The sequence below is a fragment of the Talpa europaea genome (genome assembly GCF_964194135.1).
Source record: "Talpa europaea genome assembly, chromosome: 15".
NCBI classification, from domain to species: Eukaryota; Metazoa; Chordata; class Mammalia; order Eulipotyphla; family Talpidae; genus Talpa; species Talpa europaea.
In genome coordinates this window covers 78,957,517-78,979,833 of record NC_140083.1, presented here as the reverse complement: position 1 = coordinate 78,979,833, position 22,317 = coordinate 78,957,517, and the positions used below count along the sequence as shown (strand labels likewise).

General features: G+C 51.7%; 1 protein-coding gene across 1 annotated transcript; it reads left to right on the top strand.

Annotated features, from left to right (window-relative positions):
* Positions 1–10,948: 10,948 nt before the first annotated feature.
* On the top strand, positions 10,949–20,655 carry LOC311185657 (keratin, type II cytoskeletal 75; the record flags this gene model as incomplete). The annotated part of the gene is made up of 9 exons (XM_084256361.1): positions 10,949–11,446; positions 11,983–12,197; positions 13,095–13,155; positions 13,508–13,603; positions 14,348–14,512; positions 16,422–16,547; positions 16,673–16,893; positions 18,251–18,285; positions 20,417–20,655. 9 exons carry the CDS (start codon positions 10,949–10,951, stop codon positions 20,653–20,655), a joined length of 1,656 nt encoding a protein of 551 aa, XP_084112487.1.
* Between the last annotated feature and the right edge of the window lie 1,662 nt (positions 20,656–22,317).

The following is a 22,317-nucleotide window of genomic DNA, read 5'->3' as shown; positions in this document are numbered from 1 at the left end:
GAACTTTCCAGCAACAGAAATGTGATGTCTAGGTTCTGAAACTTAAGCCCGTGAAACATTCCTAGTATTGTGCACCCATAAGGAGTAATGGAAAGGATACAACTGGCCTGGGAAATTATATGGGATGTACAGCAATAAATCCCAAAGAGCAGGCTATAAAAGAGTATGTACACATGGATTTAATTTCATGAAAATATTATGGTACGGGAACAAAATGGAAGACTGAAAAACTCTAGGTTTTCCTTCTGCCATAGAAACATTAAAAAAAAAAAATCCAGTAGCTTTCTGGACAAAGTTTGCAGGAACACTGGAAAGCAGTCAAAAGTTTGCAACAACTAAGCACATGGCATCAAGAAAACCGGTCTTCAGAATTATTGCATCTTTGAGATACTTTTCCTAGCGCTTGCCCTGTGCTCTGCCCAATGCAGCTGTGGTCTTAAGCAGGCAGCAGCCCTGTGCCTACACTTCCCCAGCCTGTGCCCCCTCCAACCCCCCCATCCCCTCCACTCCCCCCACTTCCACCCCCAGCACCAGGACCAGCCACAGATCAAATTTGCACTTAATGTGTAAGTCTCTCTCACATGCCGGGGGATTCTTGCTGGATGAATAATACAAAGTCTCATCTTTGTTTTGCATAAATACAGATGCAGGCAAGAGAAACAGCAGGCACAGGTTGAGAAAACCCCCAGGTAGACTGAACCTCACAGAGGGAGGCCGGGGCAAGAGATGACAGGAGGAGACACACCGTAGACCACCTGACCCTCTGCGGTCTGAAGGCTAATTAGGACATTCAAAAGCAGCTGTGTATTCAAAAGAATTTAGAAAGCCGTGCATATGTCCAGGCAAGACACACGCTCGTAAAAGTCTTGAGACGATCTTAAGATTTCACCTCAGGCTCATCACTAGGTTCAGAGCAAGTCCAGCTCAGAGAAGCAGGGTGTCCGTTGCAGAGATGGTATGAAAACACTGGGAGAGGGAGTTGTTTTCAGCTGCATTATTTTGGTTTCCTGCTGTGATTTCAACTCCTGGCAGACAGGAAAATCTCTGTCAAAAGCTGTATCTGAAAACAAATGAAAGGACCCTTCAAACACTGAGGTTTCACAGCACCATGCACTGCTGGTGCATTTAGCACAACTGAATCAAGGTAGAGGCAGGTGCCCAGGTGCAAACTCTGGCTTGCAAGTCAGAACTGGGAGGGCGAACTGAGGCAGGACCACGTTAGTCATGAAGTTTCAAGAACTCAGAAGCATTATTCACACAGCCTGTTAGCCTGCATATGGCCCTGGCCCTCCCCCAGTTTCTTTGCTACAAGGGACCAAGGTCAAGAAATTCACCTCATTCAAAGGTGAGCACTAGTCAGAAAGGAAACGTGCCAGGACCCACAAAAAATAATACCCCCTCAAAAATGAAACAAACAGGAAACAGGAAATTTGTTGCTACTTTGTGGTGGGAGCTGGATAAGGGATACAACAGTCGAGGAGCAGGTTTGCCAGGCAAGACTCTGCTACTTGAGCAGAAGATCTTGTGCCATTTCTTGAAAGCACACAGGCTAGTAAAAGCTGATTGTGCAACAATGGTGTGAAGAATAAGGTCTTGACGGTGGGATAAGAATGGGGGCATAAACAACCCAAATGCCCAAAAATAGATGACTGGCTCAAGAAGATGTGGTCCATATACACCAGGGAATATTACTCAGCAATCAAAAAAGATAAACACATGCCATTTGCAGCAACATGGATGGCGCTGGAAGGGATCATGCTCAGCGAAATAAGCCAGAAAGAAGAAGAAAAATACCGGATGGTCTCACTCATAGCAGGAATCTAGAAAACTTAAATAAGGGACCAGGAAAAAGGATAACTATAAGAAAGAAAATATCAAAATCAACAAACTATGAACCAGAGACACTCTATGGAGGCTAGGGGGCAGGGAAAGGAGGGATTGGGGTCATAATAAGGGGGTTGCAATTGTATGGGGAATATAAAAATAAAATTAATAAAAAAGAATGGGGGCAAAGTTTTTTGAGAAAACACGGGAGGGGACATCGCGACCCTTCATTGAGAGACATTTGCGTCAGCAAAGTATTTGATGTTGTCACAGGCAGAGTTATCCTGAGACCACCGTGGAGATAGTCACGTAATCAGGTCAACAGCGGCCTAGGAGTTCCCGGGCCTGCCTCGTGGTACGAGCTATGCTCCATAGGTGGGCAAGGAACGCTCCGCTGTGATTTGTAGATGGCAAATAGGCCACAGCTGCCCATGAGCGGCCAGCTAGTAGACAGCTCGTAGGAACCCACTCTTGTTGGAGACAATGACTAATTCCTAGCTTCAGTGAATTGAAAAGTCTTACTGTATTAAGGTCAATCAAAAGTAGATTTTCCCTGCCTAACAGAAGCCAAAAATGTAATCTTCCTGTACATTCCTTTTCTTATAACCTGGGTGTGATCTGACTGTTTTTAAAGCCCGATCCTTCCCAACCCTCATGTTCCCCTCCCAGGACTGAGCGCTGCCCGTCCCTCCTCCCTCTTGCTCTGAATGAGAACTGGGGTGGTCTTGTCTTCATTTCCTCTCTTCGTCCACAACCACGGCACCATCAGGACGTCAACAATCAAGACACACCAACACGTACACATCCTTTCCACTGCAGTCTTATTACCAGTTTTTTCTGGCTGGTTCAGTGAACCTCAGTGTGGATCCTGCCAAATGCTGGGGAACCTCCCCTTGGCTAAGTGCCTGCCTGTGGCAGCTCCCCTCAGGAGTTCCTCATAGTAGACACATCCCTGACTTCCTCTTAGTGTCTCTGAATGTAAAGCCGAGTGTCATTGATCAGCGCGACCACCTTTCAATCTTACCTTTTGCCAAAGGCACTTACGAGCAAAATCTTTAGCTAGTACTATTCGTAACACCACCCGCCAATGCACAGTTAGATTCCTGGAATGTCTTTCTCTGTTCTCTTTGCTTTCTTCCATCGTGCTGATTAAAACCAGTTCCTGACATAAAGGTGTGTTGCTGATCCTCATGTATGGGTTCTGCAACTTTCTCATCCCACACTCAGTTCCTCATGTTTGGGCAACCGTCTCTCAATCAACCCCTCTGACAACTTACCCCACTTCATTCCCAGCTCTTGCAGTCAACATTATGTGATACTTAGTTATTCTGGGGGTGGGTGACTATCCCAGAGGCCATCGATTCAGCCCTCTGCCCCTCAGGTTCTTTCTCTGAGTGGAGCCTTTTAAAAAACATCAGGGCAGACAGAGAAACTGGGGTGCTGGGAGCTGGATCCACATAATCTGATAACTGAGAGCTATTCTTCCCCTAGCACCATCACTCTGTGACTTGGGTCCCTCCACCCCCATCTCTGAGACTCCCTCAGAAACACCACCAAGTGCCCCCAGCCACCCCCGCCACCGGGACTCACCACACAGGTCCAGCTGGTAGGGAGGAAGGAGCGTCCTCTCGATGATGGTTAAGACTTTGCCACGAAGCTGTTCCTTTGATACAACATCTGAGATGTTCAGTCAAACCAGTTAGCACAAGGAAAGAATATCCTTGGAGCTTGGTGAGTGGAAGTTAAGCCACAAATACTAATGGAGCTGGAATGGATTCCCTTTGCGTGCCAAGATACTTGTGTTCCACTGAGGAACTTTTCTTGATAAGTGCTGGTTACTATTTACAGAATTAGGAACCTAAAAACAGTGAATTTGATGGTCTCCCTAACTTGACGGCCTCTCCTAACTCGGGACAACATCTCCCTGACCTTGAAATAAAGCGAAGCTGTCATAGAAGTCAATAAAATAAATTCACAAAACTTTCAAATACTTAAGTGCTGTTAGCAAAAAATTAAGATTGGAAGTACGGTTGCATTGAGTGATGACACTGGAGGTGGCTCTGGCTGGGGGCACACCCTCCTCGTGACAGGACATCCAAACTCCGTTGACAGAAAATTTTGCAAATTTTGACAAGCAAAAGTAGATGTTGGAGGTTCATTTTAATCTTCCCATCTATCAATGTCAGGGTTGTAATTTTGACTTTTAGACAGAAAAAAGACTCTTCTTTGAATTGACATTGATGGATTGTTTTTAAAAGGACATTGTGCTTAATATTATGTACGTAATTTATTAAAAGATGTTAACATGCAACAAAGATCAAAGTAAACAAATCAAAACATTAATAGTGATTGATTCTGAGGGATGGAAATTGAGCAACTGTTATTTTTCCTTTTGCTTTTTTTTTGCTACATGAGGATAAATACCCTCATCCCCTCCCTGAAATACCACTTGTATTTCAAGCTGAATTTGTACAGTTTTTCTTCTGTCCCATTGATCTCTGTGCTCTCACACCACTGCAGTACTAAAGCTTTCCATTCCATGTCGGTTTCTGATAGCACGATTCCTACTCATTGTTATCACGGTTATTCTTGAGCATTTTGGTTTGTTGTCCTTTTTGCTTAGGTATCACAAGGTACCTTAAAGCTCTTGATTTATGAATGAGGACCCCTCCTTTTCTGTCATATTTCCTAATTTCTTAATGGGAGTTATTTACACTGTATCCAGCCACCTTGCTAGACCTTATCCCGCCAGAATGATGAGGTTACGTAAAAGGCAGGGCCAAGACGCCGGGATCCGTCTGCTTTCTTTCAGCACCTGTGCTCATCCCCAGCAGTGGGGAGGGGTGGTCTCGCCCACAACTCTGGTTCTCACTTCCTACTCTGGTCTGAGGAGAGGCGCAGGGCAAACGAGGAGGGACTGAGCTGGCCTTCCCCACCCCTCCCATCCTTCCTTGCTTTGCTTGCCCTCTGGTGGCTATGCAGCCTCTCTGGGATGCTAAGAGCAGACACAGGCATGACCTCCTCACCAAAGTGGGGTGTCTGCTGCACAATGACGTCAGCTGGTGACATACTCACACTCCCAGGGTAATACCTAGCAGGGCTGCCATTGAACTTGCCCTTGAGAATCCCAGCCCACACTGCGAGGAGGGAGAATGAGAGCTTTTTCCCAAGTTGGCCTGGGGTATAGCTCCCTCCTCCCCCACTCTGGACTCTGTCCAGACTTTCTTTCCTCTTCTTGAGAGCCTTCCTCACCTGGAGCCTTGTTTTTCTATTCTGCCTTGTTGTTTATTCCTCACGATGAGGGCATGAGGAGGGGAATGTGACTGTCTTCAGCCTGTGTTACCTTTGCCTCAAAAAATGTCTTTAAAGCGTCATTATTTGCGTACACATGAGTATGTCACGCAGCAATCTGCAAACTCAATCAGTAATACAGCTTAAGATTACTTGTGGCAGAGCTGGGTGACAGCCACTGCAAATAATTTAAAGGAAGGAAGATGCATGATTAAGTGCATGTTGAATTCAACTGAATTATGTGCCTTGCCTTGGAAAAAGTTCCTCTCACCTGCCAGAGCCAGAACTACACACACACATACACACACACACATGCCAAGACACAAAAGCAAATCCTATGAAGTGTAAAGGCGCATGAACAATGGCAGGTCTGTCTTCAGAGAGGCTAAACAGGTGTCATTTCCTTAAAGGGGAAAATTTAAGAAACATCAGGAGACCATATTTTGGAACTAAATCCTCAAAATACCTTGATGTTTCAACAGGCCTTACGAAAGTTGAGCATAAAGATGCTCACCTCAGAGAGACATGAAATGCTCCAGAAAAACAAAACCCAGTGAACAAAAAAGCATTCCATTTATTGCAGAATCACTTCCCCTCAGTTATTCCAGAAAGAATCTATGGAAATAACACAGCTTTGGAGAGAGGGTTTCCCTGTTGGTTATTAGACCACAGGCGTCCTTTGATCTAAAGTGAGTTCGTCTTGCTGAGGTCTCAGTGTCTTCCCTGCTGGCTACAGCAACAAAGAAACAGGGCTCTCCTGTCTCCATGCCTTTCCCCTTTCCTCACACCTGTTTCCCAATTGATTTGTCATTTTCATTAGTCCCTGGGCTCACTCCAGGTTGACTAACTCCTGCTTGGTGAAGAGCTGCTCGAGGCAAATGGAAAGCTCCTTGAATTATTCCTTTCGAAGGAATTCTGATGGGAGCATATCCAGGATGCCTGCTGGGAAGGAGTCATGCAGGGGTGCTGGGGCACCTGCCAGTGGATCATACACCCTGTTCCCCTTTTTCAGGACGGAAAGGGAGAGCGGTGTCCTGGTTGCTCGGGTATAATCTGCATCACAGACACAGGGCTGGCCTGTCCAGCGGAAACTGTTTCATCCCATGAGGTTCCAGAAATATTTCTGGCTTTGCACTCTAGAAGCCCTCCTGCAGGCTGCATGTCAATCCATTGCACTTTGAATGCACACCAAGGGAGGCGGCTCTTTGAAGGAGTCCTCTCCTGAGTCCTCCAAAGAGACAAATTCTTTTGCAATAATGACTCACAGGTCCAAATGTTGATCCCTCTGTGTCTGGGCTATTGAATGTTTATCCCTGTCCAAGCAAGAGCTCTTGTTCTCCGGTTACCTGAGCCAATCATCCCCGCCTTGTGGCTCTTGGTTTCCCAACCGCCTTTTCCAACTGTCACCATCCTCGTCATCAGCGTGTGCTGCTCAGTGCCACGGTCAGCAGGGTGCCAGGCAGCCCAGAACGAAGCAGGGCTCCGAGGCCAAGGCTGGAGGCCCCAGAAGCCCCGTCCTCAGGAGGCTGGGGGAAAACATGGCCCCGCGTCCAGAAGCTCCTGTCCACGGACCAGGTCAATGGCGCCTCACTGAGCTGTCTCGGGAACGTGGGCTTGTGGAGGGGGTGGGTGCGCTCAGCCGATAGCTGTGACTCCACCGGAGCATGTGCGCTTGGAAGCGCTCTAAGATTTATCTGTGAGAAATGTTGGCCAAGCCAGCTGGCCCAGTTCTCCTCCCCGCCTGGCATCCCCGCGGTCCCGAGTGTGGCCCCTGGATTCAAAAGGAAAGCAACGTCACCTGGAGCCCTCAACGCCCACCCTGTAGTCGATCACACCTCCCACCATCTGAATTTCATACCATAAGTTCTGTCACGGGCCACTCTGCATGACTTTTATCATTCCATTGGGTCTGCTTTGCTTCCCTCACAGCCCCGCAGGCCCTGCGGGGGGAACAGGCAGGATGATGACTTTAGGGCACGGGCATTGGTGCAGCCCAGCACATGCAGGGTGCCAGGATGCCAGGGTGCAGGAGCACAGCCCTAGCTCAACCTCTCCTGGGCCTCTGGGCCTCACCTACCTCATCCATAAAACAGGGATCCTCAATAACTCAATAGTTCTGGAGTTGAAGCAGCTGGGGAACAGATCTGAGGAGGAGGCACCTGCTAGGAGCACACCCTGTGCCCACACCTGTCCACACAGTGACATGCTCTACTGCAGTCCCAGCCCTGCAGCTGTGCTGGTGACAGGGCCTCCTTACGGTGTACGCCAGCACTCAGCGCACTGCGGGTCCTGAAAATGTTTATTGAAAGAATAAGTACCAAATTAGCACATGCATCCGGTCTGCAGCTCAGGTCAGAAGTCTCTCTAAGATGGAACTGGGGGCTGAGAGATGAGACTAGAAAGCAAGAAGGAGCAGCTTCCATGTTCATGAGACACTGAGGCAGTGCCAAGCCTCATGTGCAGGTAAGGCTACAGCTTCTGGCTGTTTTTCCTCAGCTGGTGACACACTCCCCCACCCTCAACAGCAACCCCCAAGGCCAGAAACAAGCGGAGGAGACGGTATAAACAGAGGCGCCCCAGTATCTCCCAGCCCACCCAGCCTGTGCCCACAGGCTGTGCCCACACACCGGGCCCACCTCTCTGGGCTCCTAGGTGTGTGCTCCTCTGTTCACACGGGGCCTCTGTCCCTGCCTCACAGGAAAGGCCGCAGGGGTACCTCATTTCTCCCCCACTTTCCTCTCCCAACAGGAAGCCTGTTTGGCACTCCTCGGCATGAACCAGAGAGTCTTGGTTGAAAGCCCTGGCCCGGGGACTAAATGAGGCCGTGAGCACAGCGGGGAAGGGCCAGGACTTTGCTGGACACGCCTCACTCTCCCCCTGCACCAACCTCCACAGCCTGATTGCTTCCCCGGCCTGATCTCCTTGGAATGGACGACTGCAGTCAGAGGCTTCACGACGCCTCAGAGGACTGGAGAGACCACCTTGAGCAGGACAGACAGGGCGTGGGGGCATCGGGGCATTTGGCACCCTCCCTCTCGGGCACCAGAGCACACACTGCAGCAGTGAGCCCACCGTCCTCCAAAACCTTAAGAAAATGCCTCCAGCAAACCCAATAATGTCTAGTTGGAGAGGCTTAGGAGATTTGGAAAACAGAAAGGACCACATCTTCTTTAGAGGAGACAACCACACCAGTGCCCCTGTAATTCCACGTAGGGGGCAAGGAGGCAGGTCAGGGGGATAAGCCACCCCCAAACCTAACCCAAAACCAAGGCAGGTGAAGGAAATGCACTGTCGTGCCAGCCACGCCCTGGCCGGCTCGGGGAGCAGCACAAAGGGGTTGCTCCTGAGCAGCAGGCCCGAGAAGGCTTCTTGGGATAAACGCTAACAAAAGAGGTTAAAATCAAGACAGAAAACCTCCCTCGGCAGAGAAGAAAGAAAAAGGTGCTCCTAGCCTAAGTTTTGAGGTTTTGCAGGAATGTGACACAGCCAGTTGGGGAAAGCGGGGTGTCCTAGGAGTCCATGCAGACACCGTCCATCAAGGTAAATGTCACTGAGAGGGGTGAAGGAGGCAGAGAGGGGAAACTCACATCTTTTCCAACTAACTCGCCGTAGTCAGCCTGGAAACAGCTGTCCAGGTGGAGAACACAGAAGAGGTTCAGAAGGAAGGAAGAGGCACCCCTGGCAAGTGATGGCTGAGCGAGACAAGAATGGAAACAGGGTGCGAAGCAATGCCTGGGGACCGGGCTCCCGGGAGAAGCTCCTGGGAAAGCACAGGTGCAGCAGCCTTGCAGGAAGGCAGTCGGGAGCAGCTCCCACAAGGGAAGCTTGCTGGGAGAAGGAGGCTGGGCCTCCGCGCAGGGCCAAGCCAGCTCAGATGTCCTCCGGTCATGACCCTCCTGCACACTTTGTTCCGTGGAGAGCGCTGAGGGTTTGCTCAGCGCAGCTCAGGAAACAAGTGTCCCTTCTTCTGGGAGAAAGATCATCATGCGACATGTACAGAAAACAAAGACAATGAGTGATTCTTTCTGCGCCTGACGCACACCCACCCTGGCTAGGACTGGGAACGTTGGCAACCGGATGAGAACTCCTGTGCTCCTCTTGGCCTGTATCAACAAAAGCTATGATTCATAGATTCCCCGTGGAAACTGAGACTCTGAGACAACATCTTGACGGAGGAGAGGCCCAGCCCCGGACTCAGCCTCGAGGAGGAAAGAGCTCAGAGAAAAGAAAGCCGCAGCCGCAAGTGCCAAGCTGCCTTCCAGCAGGTGAGCGGTGCCTGCCCGCTCCGCGTGCACCTGGACAGGGTACCTGCACCAAGCAGCCGAGGAGTCTGGCTCTGCTTCTCACAGCCTGGCCGTGTGCCCCCAGTTAATCATTCCCTGACTCAGTTTCCCCATCTGCAACATGGAGACTGAACACATTTCAGTTTCTTTCTGCCTCTCCCATCCTCCCGAAACACTGCAAGAAGCCAGCTAGATGAAAGGGGATCTAGCAGTTTCTCTGGCTCGGGAACTGAGATACAAAAAAAAGAGGTTGAGGGTCCTCACAGACTCCTTGTCCGTTTGTAGACTGACGGGAAAGTGGGGTGCATCCATAAGACCAGCAGGGGAAAAACCAGAGACAGGCCCTGCCCCGTGAAACCACTGAGTTCTTTTTATACAAGATGGAAGGATAGGGAGCCCTGGTCCTCGGCAAGAGAGGCCCGATGGGAGACCGCCGGGGTGCGGCAGCCTCAAACAGAATGTGGGAAGGGAGGCTTTGCCATATGTCACTTCTCATAAACTCTGTCATGGCTTCTGGCTTGTCTTCCCAACAGGGCCCCGGCCCACGGTTACAGAGAGAGCAAGCACAGTGGGCGCCCTCCGAATCCCCACGGGACTCTCCACAGGACGCACCGCTGGGGGCACTTCATTCATACGCGCTTGATAGTATCAGAAGGAGAGGAGACTCAACAAACATTTACTCAGCACCGACATGCTGCAGCGTTGCAAAAGTTGTTTTCCCACACGAATCCTCATCCCAAGCCCCACTGAACAGACACTCAAAATGAGGCTTGGAGAAGGTTTGTGATGTGGCAGGACCGGGGTCCAGCTTCCCCTTTCCACGGCTCCTCCACAGCAGCCGGGAGTCACGTGACATCGGCGTGGAAGACCCTCCGTGCGCACAAGCTCACACTCCGGGCAAGCATGAGTGACCTACCGCCACCACAGAGCTGCAGCTCTGGAGTCAAATAAAGGGGCAATCCAAACCGGGTGGGTTCCTGAGGAAGATGGGAGAGCAAGATTTTCAAGATCTGGAGGAACACTGAGCAGCGGAGAAGGCCTGGGGATCAACCACTGAGAAAATGCTCAGGAGCGAGAAGCAGCCCTAAGGAGCAGGAAGGAAGCGCAAACAGTGAATTGCAGTCACTTGTATTGACACAAGATGTTTGAACAGGAAGGAGTCAGTCCCAGGCCTAAGAAAGCGGTTTGGAAACGCAGCAGTGTTTTTTGAGTCCATTATAAGATGCATGATTAGGACATGACTGAAAGCAATTAACATGCTTCTCATTCGTCTGCTGATCAAGTTGTGACTGGAAAGGAGTTTCCGCGTGGGGGGAGGGGGGGCAGGGAGCCAAGCAGTGGCTCTGAACACCGTTTGCAGAGAGGAGCCGTGAGCTCAGGGCTGGCGAATGCCTAGGGGATGCCATCAGAGGCCTCCATTAGCGGTGCCCCGCCCCTCCCACAGGTCCATAAAAGCCCGGGGGCCCGAGGCTGTCCAGATGCCCTGTCTTCTCTACCCCCCTGCAGGAGCCCCCGTCAGGAGCTCTCCTCTCCCGCCCTCCTCGGCCACCATGTCTCGGCAGTCCACCGTCACTTTCCAGACTGGCGGTCGCAGGGGCTTCAGCGCAGCCTCGGCCACCACCCCGGCCAATGGACGTTCTCGTTTCAGCTCCGTCTCCACGGCCCGCTCCACAGTGGGCAGTGGAGGGCGGGGAAGGATCAGTGGTGCTGGGGCCGGCTTTGGAAGCCGCAGCCTCTACAGCCTTGGGGGGACCAAGCGGGTCTCCGTTGGTGGGTGTGGCAGCAGCTTCCGAAGTGGCTTTGGTGGCAGGGCGAGCAGCGGGTTTGGGGTCAGCGGTGGATTTGGCTATGGTAGTGGGGTTGGAGTGGGCTATGGTGGCGCTGGCTTCCCCGTCTGCCCTGCTGGAGGCATCCAAGAGGTCACCGTCAACCAGAGTCTCCTGACTCCCCTCAACCTACAAATCGACCCCACCATCCAACGAGTGAGGAAAGAAGAGAAGGAGCAGATCAAGAGCCTCAACAACAAGTTTGCCTCCTTCATCGACAAGGTGAGCCAAGAGCTGTATCCGTTCTTGGGGTGGTGGTCTGAACTCTTGGTGAGGCCCTGGCCTAGAAAGGAGCTTCCTTGTGGGAAAGCAAGTCAATAAGGTCCCTCCAGGGGCTGAGGCATTGCAAATGGGGCCAGATTTCCCCAAAGAACCTTCTGGAATGTCTCCCTTGTTCCCCTTAGAGCCACGTGGGCTGGTTCAGTCAACCCAGAGGAAAGAGTTAAGTTGTTCTTTACAGGAGGAGTTTCCACTGAGCAAACTAACTAAACCAGAGCAGATACTTTTGAGACACTCAGCCAAGAGCCCCCCCAGCCCCTCACTATAATGACCTCCAAGCCCCACTGGTTGCACAGAAGCCCTAGAGAACTGAGAGTGGCTTCAAAGTCTCTCTCCTTTTGAGCTGGAGTTGTCAATTATAGAGTTGACAAATGGGTGCCAGGTGAAAAGTATATTTTCCTTCTCTCCCCTATTAATCTAACTGGGAGGCCAGGCTTCCCCAGTTTCCCAAAATTTCATTTTCTTCTTTCCCCCTCCAGGTGCGGTTCCTGGAGCAGCAGAACAAGGTCCTGGAGACCAAGTGGAATCTCCTGCAGGAGCAGGGCACCAGGACTGTGAGGCAGAACCTGGAGCCCTTCTTTGATGCCTACATCAATGATCTCCGACGGCAGCTGGATAGCATCACTTCTGAGCGGGGCAGGCTGGACGCAGAGCTGAGGAACATGCAGGACGTCGTAGAAGATTTCAAAGCCAGGTAAGTTGGAGATGGGCTTTTAGTCATGCACAGCCCTCCGGAGAGGTACAAAGGAGCAGATGTCGCTGCCAGCCAGAATATTTGCAACTGGCAGTCATCCTATCCCATGGAGGTAGCGTGCTGTGGGGGGTCACGAAGGGGCCCTCATCTCAAGCATTATCTAGTCAAGGAGACTATTTGTATTTGCTGATATGGCTACAGAGGATCTCTGCATCATCTCACAGAGCATTGCTGCTCTGGAAAGCATGATAGCATTGCACAGTCAGAATATGGTTCAACTTCACTGCACGCAGACTGTCGCCGAGGCTTGCATTGGCAGGATGCACACGAGAGTGTAGGCAAGGTGAGCTGGTCCTCCTAGGGGAGGTAAATTTGGACCGGCCATCAAGCAGGCTGGGACAGGCAAGGCATCCAGGGACAGGGAGCAAGCTGACCCTTAGTGGCTTTGCAGGAGCTGTCCTAGGAGCTATACCTACTCACCAAAAGCAACACTGCTCGACCCTGAGTGTGAAAATGTAGCAAAAGCTACTGGAAAAGAGTCCTGAATAAAGTTCACCTTGTACTTCCAGCAGGCTTGTGAGGCAACTAATATTTTTAGAGATTGAAATGATGCATCTCAAGAAGATGGTTTTGCATAAATATTTCTAGTCCCACTAAGTTCCACGCTCCCCTTCTAGTCTCACAAAAAAAGAAGAACTTCTTCTGGCAGAAGAAATGATTTCCACTTTATAGAGGAAGAAACAGAGGTTACGTGACTCACCCAAAGTCACACAGAGGTCAGAGGAAGAGCTGGAAAGGATTTGTGGTCTCCTGCCTCTTGCTACACACTCTCCTCTGCCTGGGAAGAGTTCAATCAAAACCTTACTCAACAGACGCCCCCTCTTCTTGTGTTTACAGGTATGAGGATGAAATTAACAAGCGCACGGCAGCTGAGAATGAGTTTGTGGCTCTGAAGAAGGTGAGTAGAAAAGTCTCAAAAGAGAAGCTTCAAAACCGGACCTTGGAGCGTGGTGCGATCCGACACTTGGGCTGCCCAAGAAATGTGATGTCATTCCTGAGCATATCTGGCCAGCCCAGGCCTACCAAAATGCTCCCTCCCTGTCTACGACTCCCCGAAACTTGCTTGGGTTTCTCTTAGCCCGAGAACTTAAGCCCCCGGTTCTCTGTAAATCATTTACCCCCAACCAAGAGTCCCAAGAGCAGAGTCTGCTGAAGTCCCCCTGGAAGGGCCAGGGAACAGTCGCCCAGTGTCTCTGCTGACTTGCTGCTTGAGGCCGGGGCCGCACAGCAGCTTCCTGTGCTTGTTCCAGGACGTGGATGCCGCCTACATGAACAAGGTGGAGCTGGAGGCCAAGGTCAATTCTCTGACGGATGAGATCAACTTCTTGAGGATGTTCTTCGAGGCAGTAAGCGCCTGCATGTGTTTTTGTCTCCTTCCCCCCCACCCCAGTTCTGGAGCCGGGAGAGTCGCCCACGAGTGCCCCTGCCCAGCTCTGCACCCCAGACACTCCAAGGCGGGGCGCAGCAGGGGGCATGGGGGAACTGGGAGAATTGTCCAAAATCTTGACACACTAAACCCTCCCACAGAGCTGGTTCTGCCCCTACCCCATGGCCAGCAAGGAAAGAGTGCTGATTTCAGAACCATGGGTCCCGGGGCAAGGTTGTCAAGAAATCAAGACCCACCTCCTTCTGCCCCCTCCCAGAAAAGTTCAGGAAGGCAAACCGGCCAGGGAGCCTCTCCTCCTCTGAAGACGCCTTGTTCTGGGTCTGAGAAAAGTAGGGACTGAAGTCACCCTGTGCAGGGTCCTAAAAATTACTTGATTCTAAAGAAATCTTTTTTGCTGGCACGTGGATAAATGTGTCACATTCGACTCTATACAATCTGGGCTCAGAGGGGTCCCAGCCTTCATACCCAGCCCAACAGTCAGAGGGGAGCCGTGGAAGCAGAACTGGGGACACCCCAGCACACTGCCCTATGGTCCAGGAGCTCCTCGGGGACAGGCATGTGACCCCCTAAATGGCTGGGTGTGCCCAGGAAAGAGCTAGAAGAATCCCCTCCCTGGGATTTCCAACCCAAGTAGCTAGTCATCCGGGTGATTTCAGGTCCCTTCTTTCTCTGCTCCTGTGACGCTGAGTTTACTGGCCTGCAGGAGCTGTCCCAGATGCAGACCCAGGTCAGCGACACGTCTGTGGTGCTGTCCATGGACAACAACCGCTCCCTGGACCTGGACAGCATCATCGCTGAGGTCAAGGCCCAATATGAGGACATCGCCAACCGCAGCCGGGCGGAGGCGGAGTCCTGGTACCAGACCAAGGTGAGTGTGGACCCCCCCACAGTCAGTTCCAGGGTTAATGTTCTCTGAGGTACCAGATCATCACTTAACTATTAGCCACAGGCCTCAGGAAACACGTGAGTGTGTCTTCAAGTTGGAAGTGGCTTTGAAACTATCCAAACTTAGCTTGAAATGTATGTGGAGGCCCAGCCACGTGCACAAGTATGTCCCGGCCATACTGGGTGCCCAGGGGCCAGTATCCACGTCTCTTACAATCTGGTGGGGTTCTGGGGGAGACTCCAAAACCACCGTAAAGCTGTGTTAGCTGTTTCTAAAGTGTTTATTTAATTGCACAGTGTGGAGCTCCTTCTTTATGCCAAGTTGAGTTACAGAGAGGGAAATGAATACATCACAGGGAACCCAGGGCCTGAGAGGCCATAAAGTGAACAGACAATCATTGCAGGGAAAAAGACAGCATTAATAAAAAGCTTCCAAGAAGAGGTGGGTTTTCCGTCCTTTTTCGGAAGTAGTGAGGGTCAGAAGACTTCCCAGGAGGGAGAGCCGAGGAATTTAAGCCTGGACAAGCAGCCCTGTGAGACTAGGCCGCAGAATGAGCAGAAAGAGCTTCCTGAGCAGGAGGGTTTGCTGTGGGAAGGAGGAGGTCTCATGACTGCGGCGGCTCACTGTCCAAAGGAGCAGTCGGCCAGGAGGGCTGCCATGGGGGTGTGTCGTGCACAGGAGAGTCCAGCCCAGGAGATCTGCTCCCTGCTGAATCCAGACCCTTTCAGGGCAGCTGCCCCCACCCCCCTGGCCCCTGCCCCTGCCCTGTGCTGTGCCTGCTTCAGGCCTCACTCCCACAACATGGCAGTAAGAAAGGCAAGTGTCAGCGGCCAGGGGTGTACAATGCAGGGGCAGCCTCTTGACAGGGTGGGGAGAAAGCACTGACTCTCAAGGTGCAGGGGCTGAAGTTCATAGTGAACAAGTCCTTTCATTGGCTGCTGTTCCCTTTATGTCCATCTACTGCTAGAAACAGGAATCCAGTGTCACAGACCCAGGCAGAGCTTCACCCGGGTCTCTTGGTCAGCTGGGGAAGGAATGGGTTTTGCTCCCGTCTGCTGGAGTGGGCCTTCCTGCTACGTCAGTGTCTTGGATTCGCACCACTGTACGCGGAGCGACCCCAGAGCCAGGACGCTGTTCCAGAACGTCTTTAGAATGTCAGCCTTGGCTGATTCCATCCAACACCGGTTCCCTGAATCTTCTCCCTTCTTCCTGCTTGTGCTCCCCGTCACCACAAACGCCCCCAAGGACAGTGAGACAGTGACCAAGTCGCCTCTCACCTAGAGCTCAACATACTCCGTTGTGCCCCAGGATCGGCACTCAGGCCACTTCCCTGCCTGGAATGCCCCCTCCCCACTCAGTCACTTCGGTCACTTCTTCCCATCCCTCAGAGCACAGCTGAGCGTCTCCATCGCCAGAGGTCCTCCCTCTCTCCCCCTGCTTCCCCGCGATGCGTGTCATAGGACCCTGTCCACTTCCTGAGGACACTTGCCTCAGTTTGGAACTATAAATCTAATAATGGGCTTATTTGATTAATACTGACCCTGATCACCCTTGACAAAGAGCAAGCAAGCGTGTGATTATGCTCTTCATGATATTCCCAGGGCCCTGTACATGCATGTCGAGCAGATGTGCTTAAGAAATAGCACCAGGGCGACTCCACTGACCCCCGCCTTGGGTCTGTGAGGTCTGCCCGGGGCGCAATAAACTTTCCCTCCCTTTGAGAAATGTAAAAAAAAAAAAAGAAAAAAGAAATAGCACCAGGATTAGTGCATGAGGGAGGGAGTGACAGGTCAGTGCGTGAGTGGCCTGGCGTGGACTGGGGTCAGGCCCTGCCCACAGCAGTGCCTGGATGGGTGTCTGGTGAGGTGATGGGCCTGCACTGTTCTTTCAGTACGAGGAGCTGCAGGTCACGGCCGGCCGGCACGGGGACGACCTGCGCAACACCAAGCAAGAGATCTCTGAGATGAACCGGGTGATCCAGAGGCTGAGAACCGAGATCGACAATGTCAAGAAGCAGGTAATGTTCTGGCAGGGCCAAGAGCTCCTTACACATTCGCTTCTTCCATTTCTGCCATGTGTGCTGACCCAAAAGCTCCACACCTCCAGGGCTAGCAGGACGCTTATGGTTCCCCTCCCTTACAGTGTTCCAGCCTACAAACGGCCATCGCCGACGCAGAACAGCGTGGAGAATTGGCCCTTAAGGATGCGCGGGCCAAGCTGGTGGACCTGGAGGAGGCCCTGCAGAAGGCCAAGCAGGATATGGCCAGGCTGCTGCGTGAGTACCAGGAGCTGATGAACGTGAAGCTGGCCCTGGACGTGGAGATCGCCACCTACAGGAAGCTGCTGGAAGGCGAGGAGTGCAGGTGAGGGCAGACGCCCAGCTCCATCCCAGCTGCCTGGGCATTTGTAGAAACAGGTTGCTGCAGCTCCCTCCTCACCTGGAAAAGCGAGCAAAATACAAGTGGAGTCAGGCCATAACAAAGAACACAGATGCAATTTTTTTCCAAGCTAATAAATGATTATCAGATTCCCATACTTGAAACACAGCTACTTTGAATCCCACATGAGATGAATTGCTATTGTCTATTGCTAATAAGTCTAAGGTCTAAATAATCGAATCCTGTCAAAGGAGGGCATGTCGTATGAAAGTTTCTGGATGTAGAAGAAGCTGTCGTAGCATCTGGACTTACTGGTCTACCACTCACTGGTCATATAAGCTCAGTAAGTCAGTATCCTCAGTGGGCCTCTATTTCTTCAATGACAGAATAAAGAGCACAGATCACATGATCAGATGATCACTGAGTCTCAGTGGGAGTTTTGTGCCCAGCCAATTCCTAGCTGTGTGACCCAGGGCAAATGATTTAACTTCTCCATTCCTCAGTGTCTTCACTTGTCAAATGGGGATAACGTAGTTCCTAGTTCATGTTACTTAAGAGGATTAAAATAAGGGAACACACAGAAATCTCTTAGGGCACACATGGTACACAGTTACTCAGCAAATGTTCGCTATGCCGTTTAGTGACCAAAGACATGCACTTTGGAATAAAATTAGTCTGACTTCAAATCCAATTTTGTAATCATGGGCAGGTTGATCTCCCTGAGCTACAATTTCCCTCTCTGTATAACTAAGATAATAATACCCACTTAATGGTGTTGTTGAGAGAACTAAATGGCCGAGTGTAGGTAATAAGTATTCAATAAATGTTAGTTCTTTTTAATGTCCTAAGTATGTGTTTATGCATGAATGCCAGTTCTGTCCTCAAGATGCTATCTAGAATTACTCTAGTTGCTACAACAATAATAGACCGATTATTGCTATTGTTATGCTTATGATTCACCCTCTTCTCCACACCTAGAACATCCTCAGCACTGCCCAGTGCATGACAGTAGTCTATTGTTGAGAGAGAAATCTCGTTCTATGCCAAGCCCTGCCTTTCCAATTGATAGCAGTCTGTGATTAGCCGAAGGTGTCTACTTTGCTTAAACCAGAAATGTGTTTCTGAGATTACAGGTTTTCCTCCTGTGAACCTCAAACTCCATATTATCTCCTTTGATTATTATCTTTAATAACACTAGTGCTTAAATCATTTCAGCTTCCATTACATCTGCATAAAAATAATAGTTTTTAAGTGTATTTAAAAGAATTGCAAAATGTCTGTTCAAATGCCTGTAAACTGCTGGAAATGTAATAACCTTCTTTTCTCCTCTCCTTCCAACCAGGCTGAGCGGAGAGGGTGTTTCTCCAGTTAACATCTGTGAGTATGGCATCCTCTTGTGTAATTTCACACATGCGTGGTTGGGGGGATGAGGAGGCGGTGGGCATACGGAAGGCTTTAAGGGGAATCCGTTGATTGGGTTCATTTTGAAAAGCTTTGAGGCTCTGAATTCATTAATAAGTGGGTCTTATTAGGAGAGAATCGTTAATGTCACAGTTCTTACTCTGCACATGAGAGAGGCAGTGGACATTTGCTGTAACCCTTTTACATGGTTTAAAAGACCCAAGAGTTACATGTCCCATGTCTCCGGATTTCACACCTTTCTTGCTCAGATTGCAGCTCTAGCTCAGAGAGGAGCCTTTACTCTAGCCAGGATTTATGAAAGTCCCCGCTGTGTCCCCAGCCTTCAGCCTTTGGAGGAAACCTTCACACCGGACAAAAGGGCACTGCCAACTAGCCGGCCCCTTCCTGGTACAGCTTGGGGAGAAGCCCCAGATCTTGGCTTAACTGTGCAGAGTGAAACTTCAAAAGTTACCAAGGAAAGTTACCAAGGCAGTGAGAGCACCCTACGACACAGCAGTGGGGTGCAGCTTCTCGGGAACAGAAGGACAGAGATGTCAGCGATCCGGTGCAGCCTGTCCTGTTAGGAGGACCAGGCTCCACTCACAGAGCTCAGGGCTGGCATCCTGAGGCCAACTAAATGACCCTGGCCACTTACACTCTACATGAGTGTGGTGTTCTTAATGCCGGATTCACAAAACCGGTGATACTAACCACGACTCCAGAAGGCAGAGCCCTCTGAAGCACCCACGTGTCCTTCCTCGATGGCCTCTCCTAGTGACTCCGAAGTCCCTCAAAGCTCATTTTGAGGACAGATGCCTCTCAAGTTTCCTTTCCCTTAAAAACACCTGAAAGTCTGCATTCCTTTCCTGGGCCTACCTTCGGAAAGTACTAAATAACTTAAAACAACAGAAATGTATAGGTTCACAGATCTGGGGGCTAGAAGACAAAGCCAGGTGTCAGGTGCCAGAGTCCCTCCGAAGCCACAGGGGAGAATCGTCCCTCTCCGCGTCCAGGCTTCCTTGCTATCCTTGCCTTGCAGCTGCATGCGCCCATCACTGTCTCTGCCCTGATGGCCCTTTTTTTCCCCTGTGTCTGTCTTCACATGGACAACTCCCCTTGTCTTATAAGGAAACGAGTCATGTTGGATTAGAGCCCATCCGAGTGATTTTACTGTAACTGGATTGCATCACAGAGAGCCGACTTCCAAATAAGGCCGCGTTCATAATCATGGGGGTAGAGTTTCAACATATATTTTTTTAAAGATTTATTTATTTATGCATACAAAAGCTGGGGTACAGGCCAGAGGTGTAGGGGGTGAGAGGATTCACCAGAGACAGAGTGGGGAGCAAAACAGGCAGATTGACCGAAATACAGTGCTGAGGGGAGCAGCGAGCGAGACATGAGAGGTCTGCTGTGCCGTGTGGGTAGCTCCCTGGCCAGGGATGGAACTCATGCTGCAGAGGCTGCGGGTTGCTTCATAGTGCTATGCTTAACACCTTGCACCACCAGGGAGGCCCCTCAACATATTTTTTAAGGGATACAATTCACCCCACAACAGAGTTCAGTTTTTATTTCAGTTTTCCTATTGACATGTTCAAAGCAGGGTACTAGATATTTAAGGTGACAGGCGGTTTAAAATTTCAGGAAAAGAGCAGATTGGGAGAGAAAAGGAGCAGGGTTGTCTGGGCAACGGGTCACCTGTCACTTGGTTTAGCCAGAGTATTCCAGCTCGCTCTGGGATTCAGAGTGTGGAGGCTGGAGCTCATCAGGGAAGGTGATGTGTGCCTGGCAAGAGTTTGCAGGAGGAAGGGACGCAGGAGGAAGGAGCCTGCAGAGGGAGATGGGAACAGTACAGTGGGGTCAAGCAGAAAGCAGGCGGACCCACAAGCTTCCCAGAAGGGAGACATTCCCAGTGAGTTCTGGAAGGAAGAAAGAGGCCAAGTAGCAGAAGGAGGCGGAAGGCCATTCCGGGTGGGAGAATACCTAGCACTACAGTTCAGGGAAAACCAGACTGAGGCATAAGACAGTGACCACCCTACATGGGCAGCTGCCAAGACTGCGGGCCCTGACACTGGAGGTTCTGACCACATCTCCTCTCCTCTGGCAGCCGTGGTCTCCTCCACTGTCACCAGTGGCTACGGTGGTGGCAGCAGCATTGGAGGTGGAAACCTGGGTCTCGGCGGGGGCAGCGGCTACTCCTTCACCACCAGCGGTGGGCACGGCCTGGGCACCGGCCTGGGGGGCTCCAGCTTCAGTGTGAGCAGCAGCCGGGGCCACGGGGGCAGCGGCTCCAGTGTCAAGTTCGTCTCCACCACGTCCTCCAGCCGGAAGAGCTACAAACACTGAAGTGCAGTCTCCCCACTCGCTCACCCCTGCCTGAATCCGACTCCACTGCTGGCCTGGCCTGGCCCCACGCCCCTGGATACCTGGGTCCTTCTCCTCCTCCCTCCACAAGGCTCACCTGTGCTGTTGGGAAGCCGACCCCAGCTCAGCCCCCTTCCCTGGCCTGCCAGCTTGTGCTCTGCCAAAGCCGCTGTCTTTCAAGTTCACATCCAGCCTGGCTTGAGCCTCCCCACCAGCTCTGCCCTCCTCTGCCCCGTGCGGAGATGGGGAGTCTGTGTCTCCCAGACCATCTCAGCCATTGTCAGCACCCCCGTCTCACGGTGCCTAGAAGCTGCCTGCTGGGAGTGAGGCTCCCTCCCTCCCTCCCTGGAACACGTCTATTAAATGCATGTGTAATGTGCGTGGTGTCCAGCCCTCTGCTTGGAACGGCAATGAGCACAGTGAACCGCCTCCTCCAGGCCTCCTCCCAGCACGGGCCCCACACAGGAGTGTCCAAAGCACATCAAGCCTCAAGCCGTCCCCCGCCTTTCCTCTGAGCTAAGAAGGCCAGACTGGGGGCTGGGAGGGGCCTAGAGCAGAGCTCCCACCAGAGTCACTGCCCTCGCTGTCGGCTTCCTCCTACCTCTTGCTGGGGTGCCTTCTTTTGAAGCCCAAGCCCCTGGGCAGAGCTCTGCCCACTCTATGTCATGCAGGTGATGCCGTCCCCTCCCCAGAGCAGACTTTGTTCCAAGGACACTGACGTAGGGTGGGTGGCCCAGCCCTCCACCAGCAAAGGGGTTGATTGTTCCCTGACAGCTTCAAACTTGCAGACCTAAGCAGAGAAATAACAGGCCAGGAGAGGAGTTAAAAGTCAGCCCTGGGGGCAATGCTTTCACCAGGCAGAGGAGCCATCTAGGCCCATAATTGCAGGCAGTAGTGAGACACCAGGAAGCTCCCACATTCCTGAGTTTACAGGTCTCCTGGACCCCTCCCGTCAGGACTGAGCCCTGGGGCAGGTGCCCCCCAGAGTGGGGGAAGCCATGGGGGTTTGGCAGGAAGTGGCTTCCATGCCCAGGGTCAAGCTGAGAACTGGTGGAAGTTTCCGAACCTCAGATCTGAGACATCATCATCCAGGGTGAGGGGGCAGGAAGTTAAGTGCAGGGGAGAGAGGCCATGAACCAGGGCAAGACGATGACTGGAACATGGGGGGCAAAAATTTGGAGGGGCTGGGAGGGAAAAGATGACAGGAAGAAGAGAAACAACATCGAGGGCAGATGTCAAGTGTCCCTGGGTCCCAGGGGAGAAGGGGGAGCAGTAAAGACCCTGGGGCGGGAGGAGAAGAGGGGCAGGAAGTTGGAGTGAATCTTGGCTTCTTCCCTTGCGCAGACCGCCTCTCCTTCGCAACGTGAGGTGCAGTGACCCTGGGCAGGTGATCCCCAGCCGCACCCCAGCCCCAGCACTCACCAGTCCTCTACACCTCAATCACTTTAAGCTCAAAGCAAGGGTGACAAGAGTAGCCGCCCCTGGTGCTGTTCATTAAGCGAGCAGACAGAAAACAGCCACCGGGGCAGCTGATCCATGAATGCTGGCCACGGAGATCCTTGCCCGCCCTCGCGGTGCTGTGAGAGGGCTCACATGCTACAATATTTGCAACTGCTGCCACGCGGCCTGGCCTGGCTGAATCCT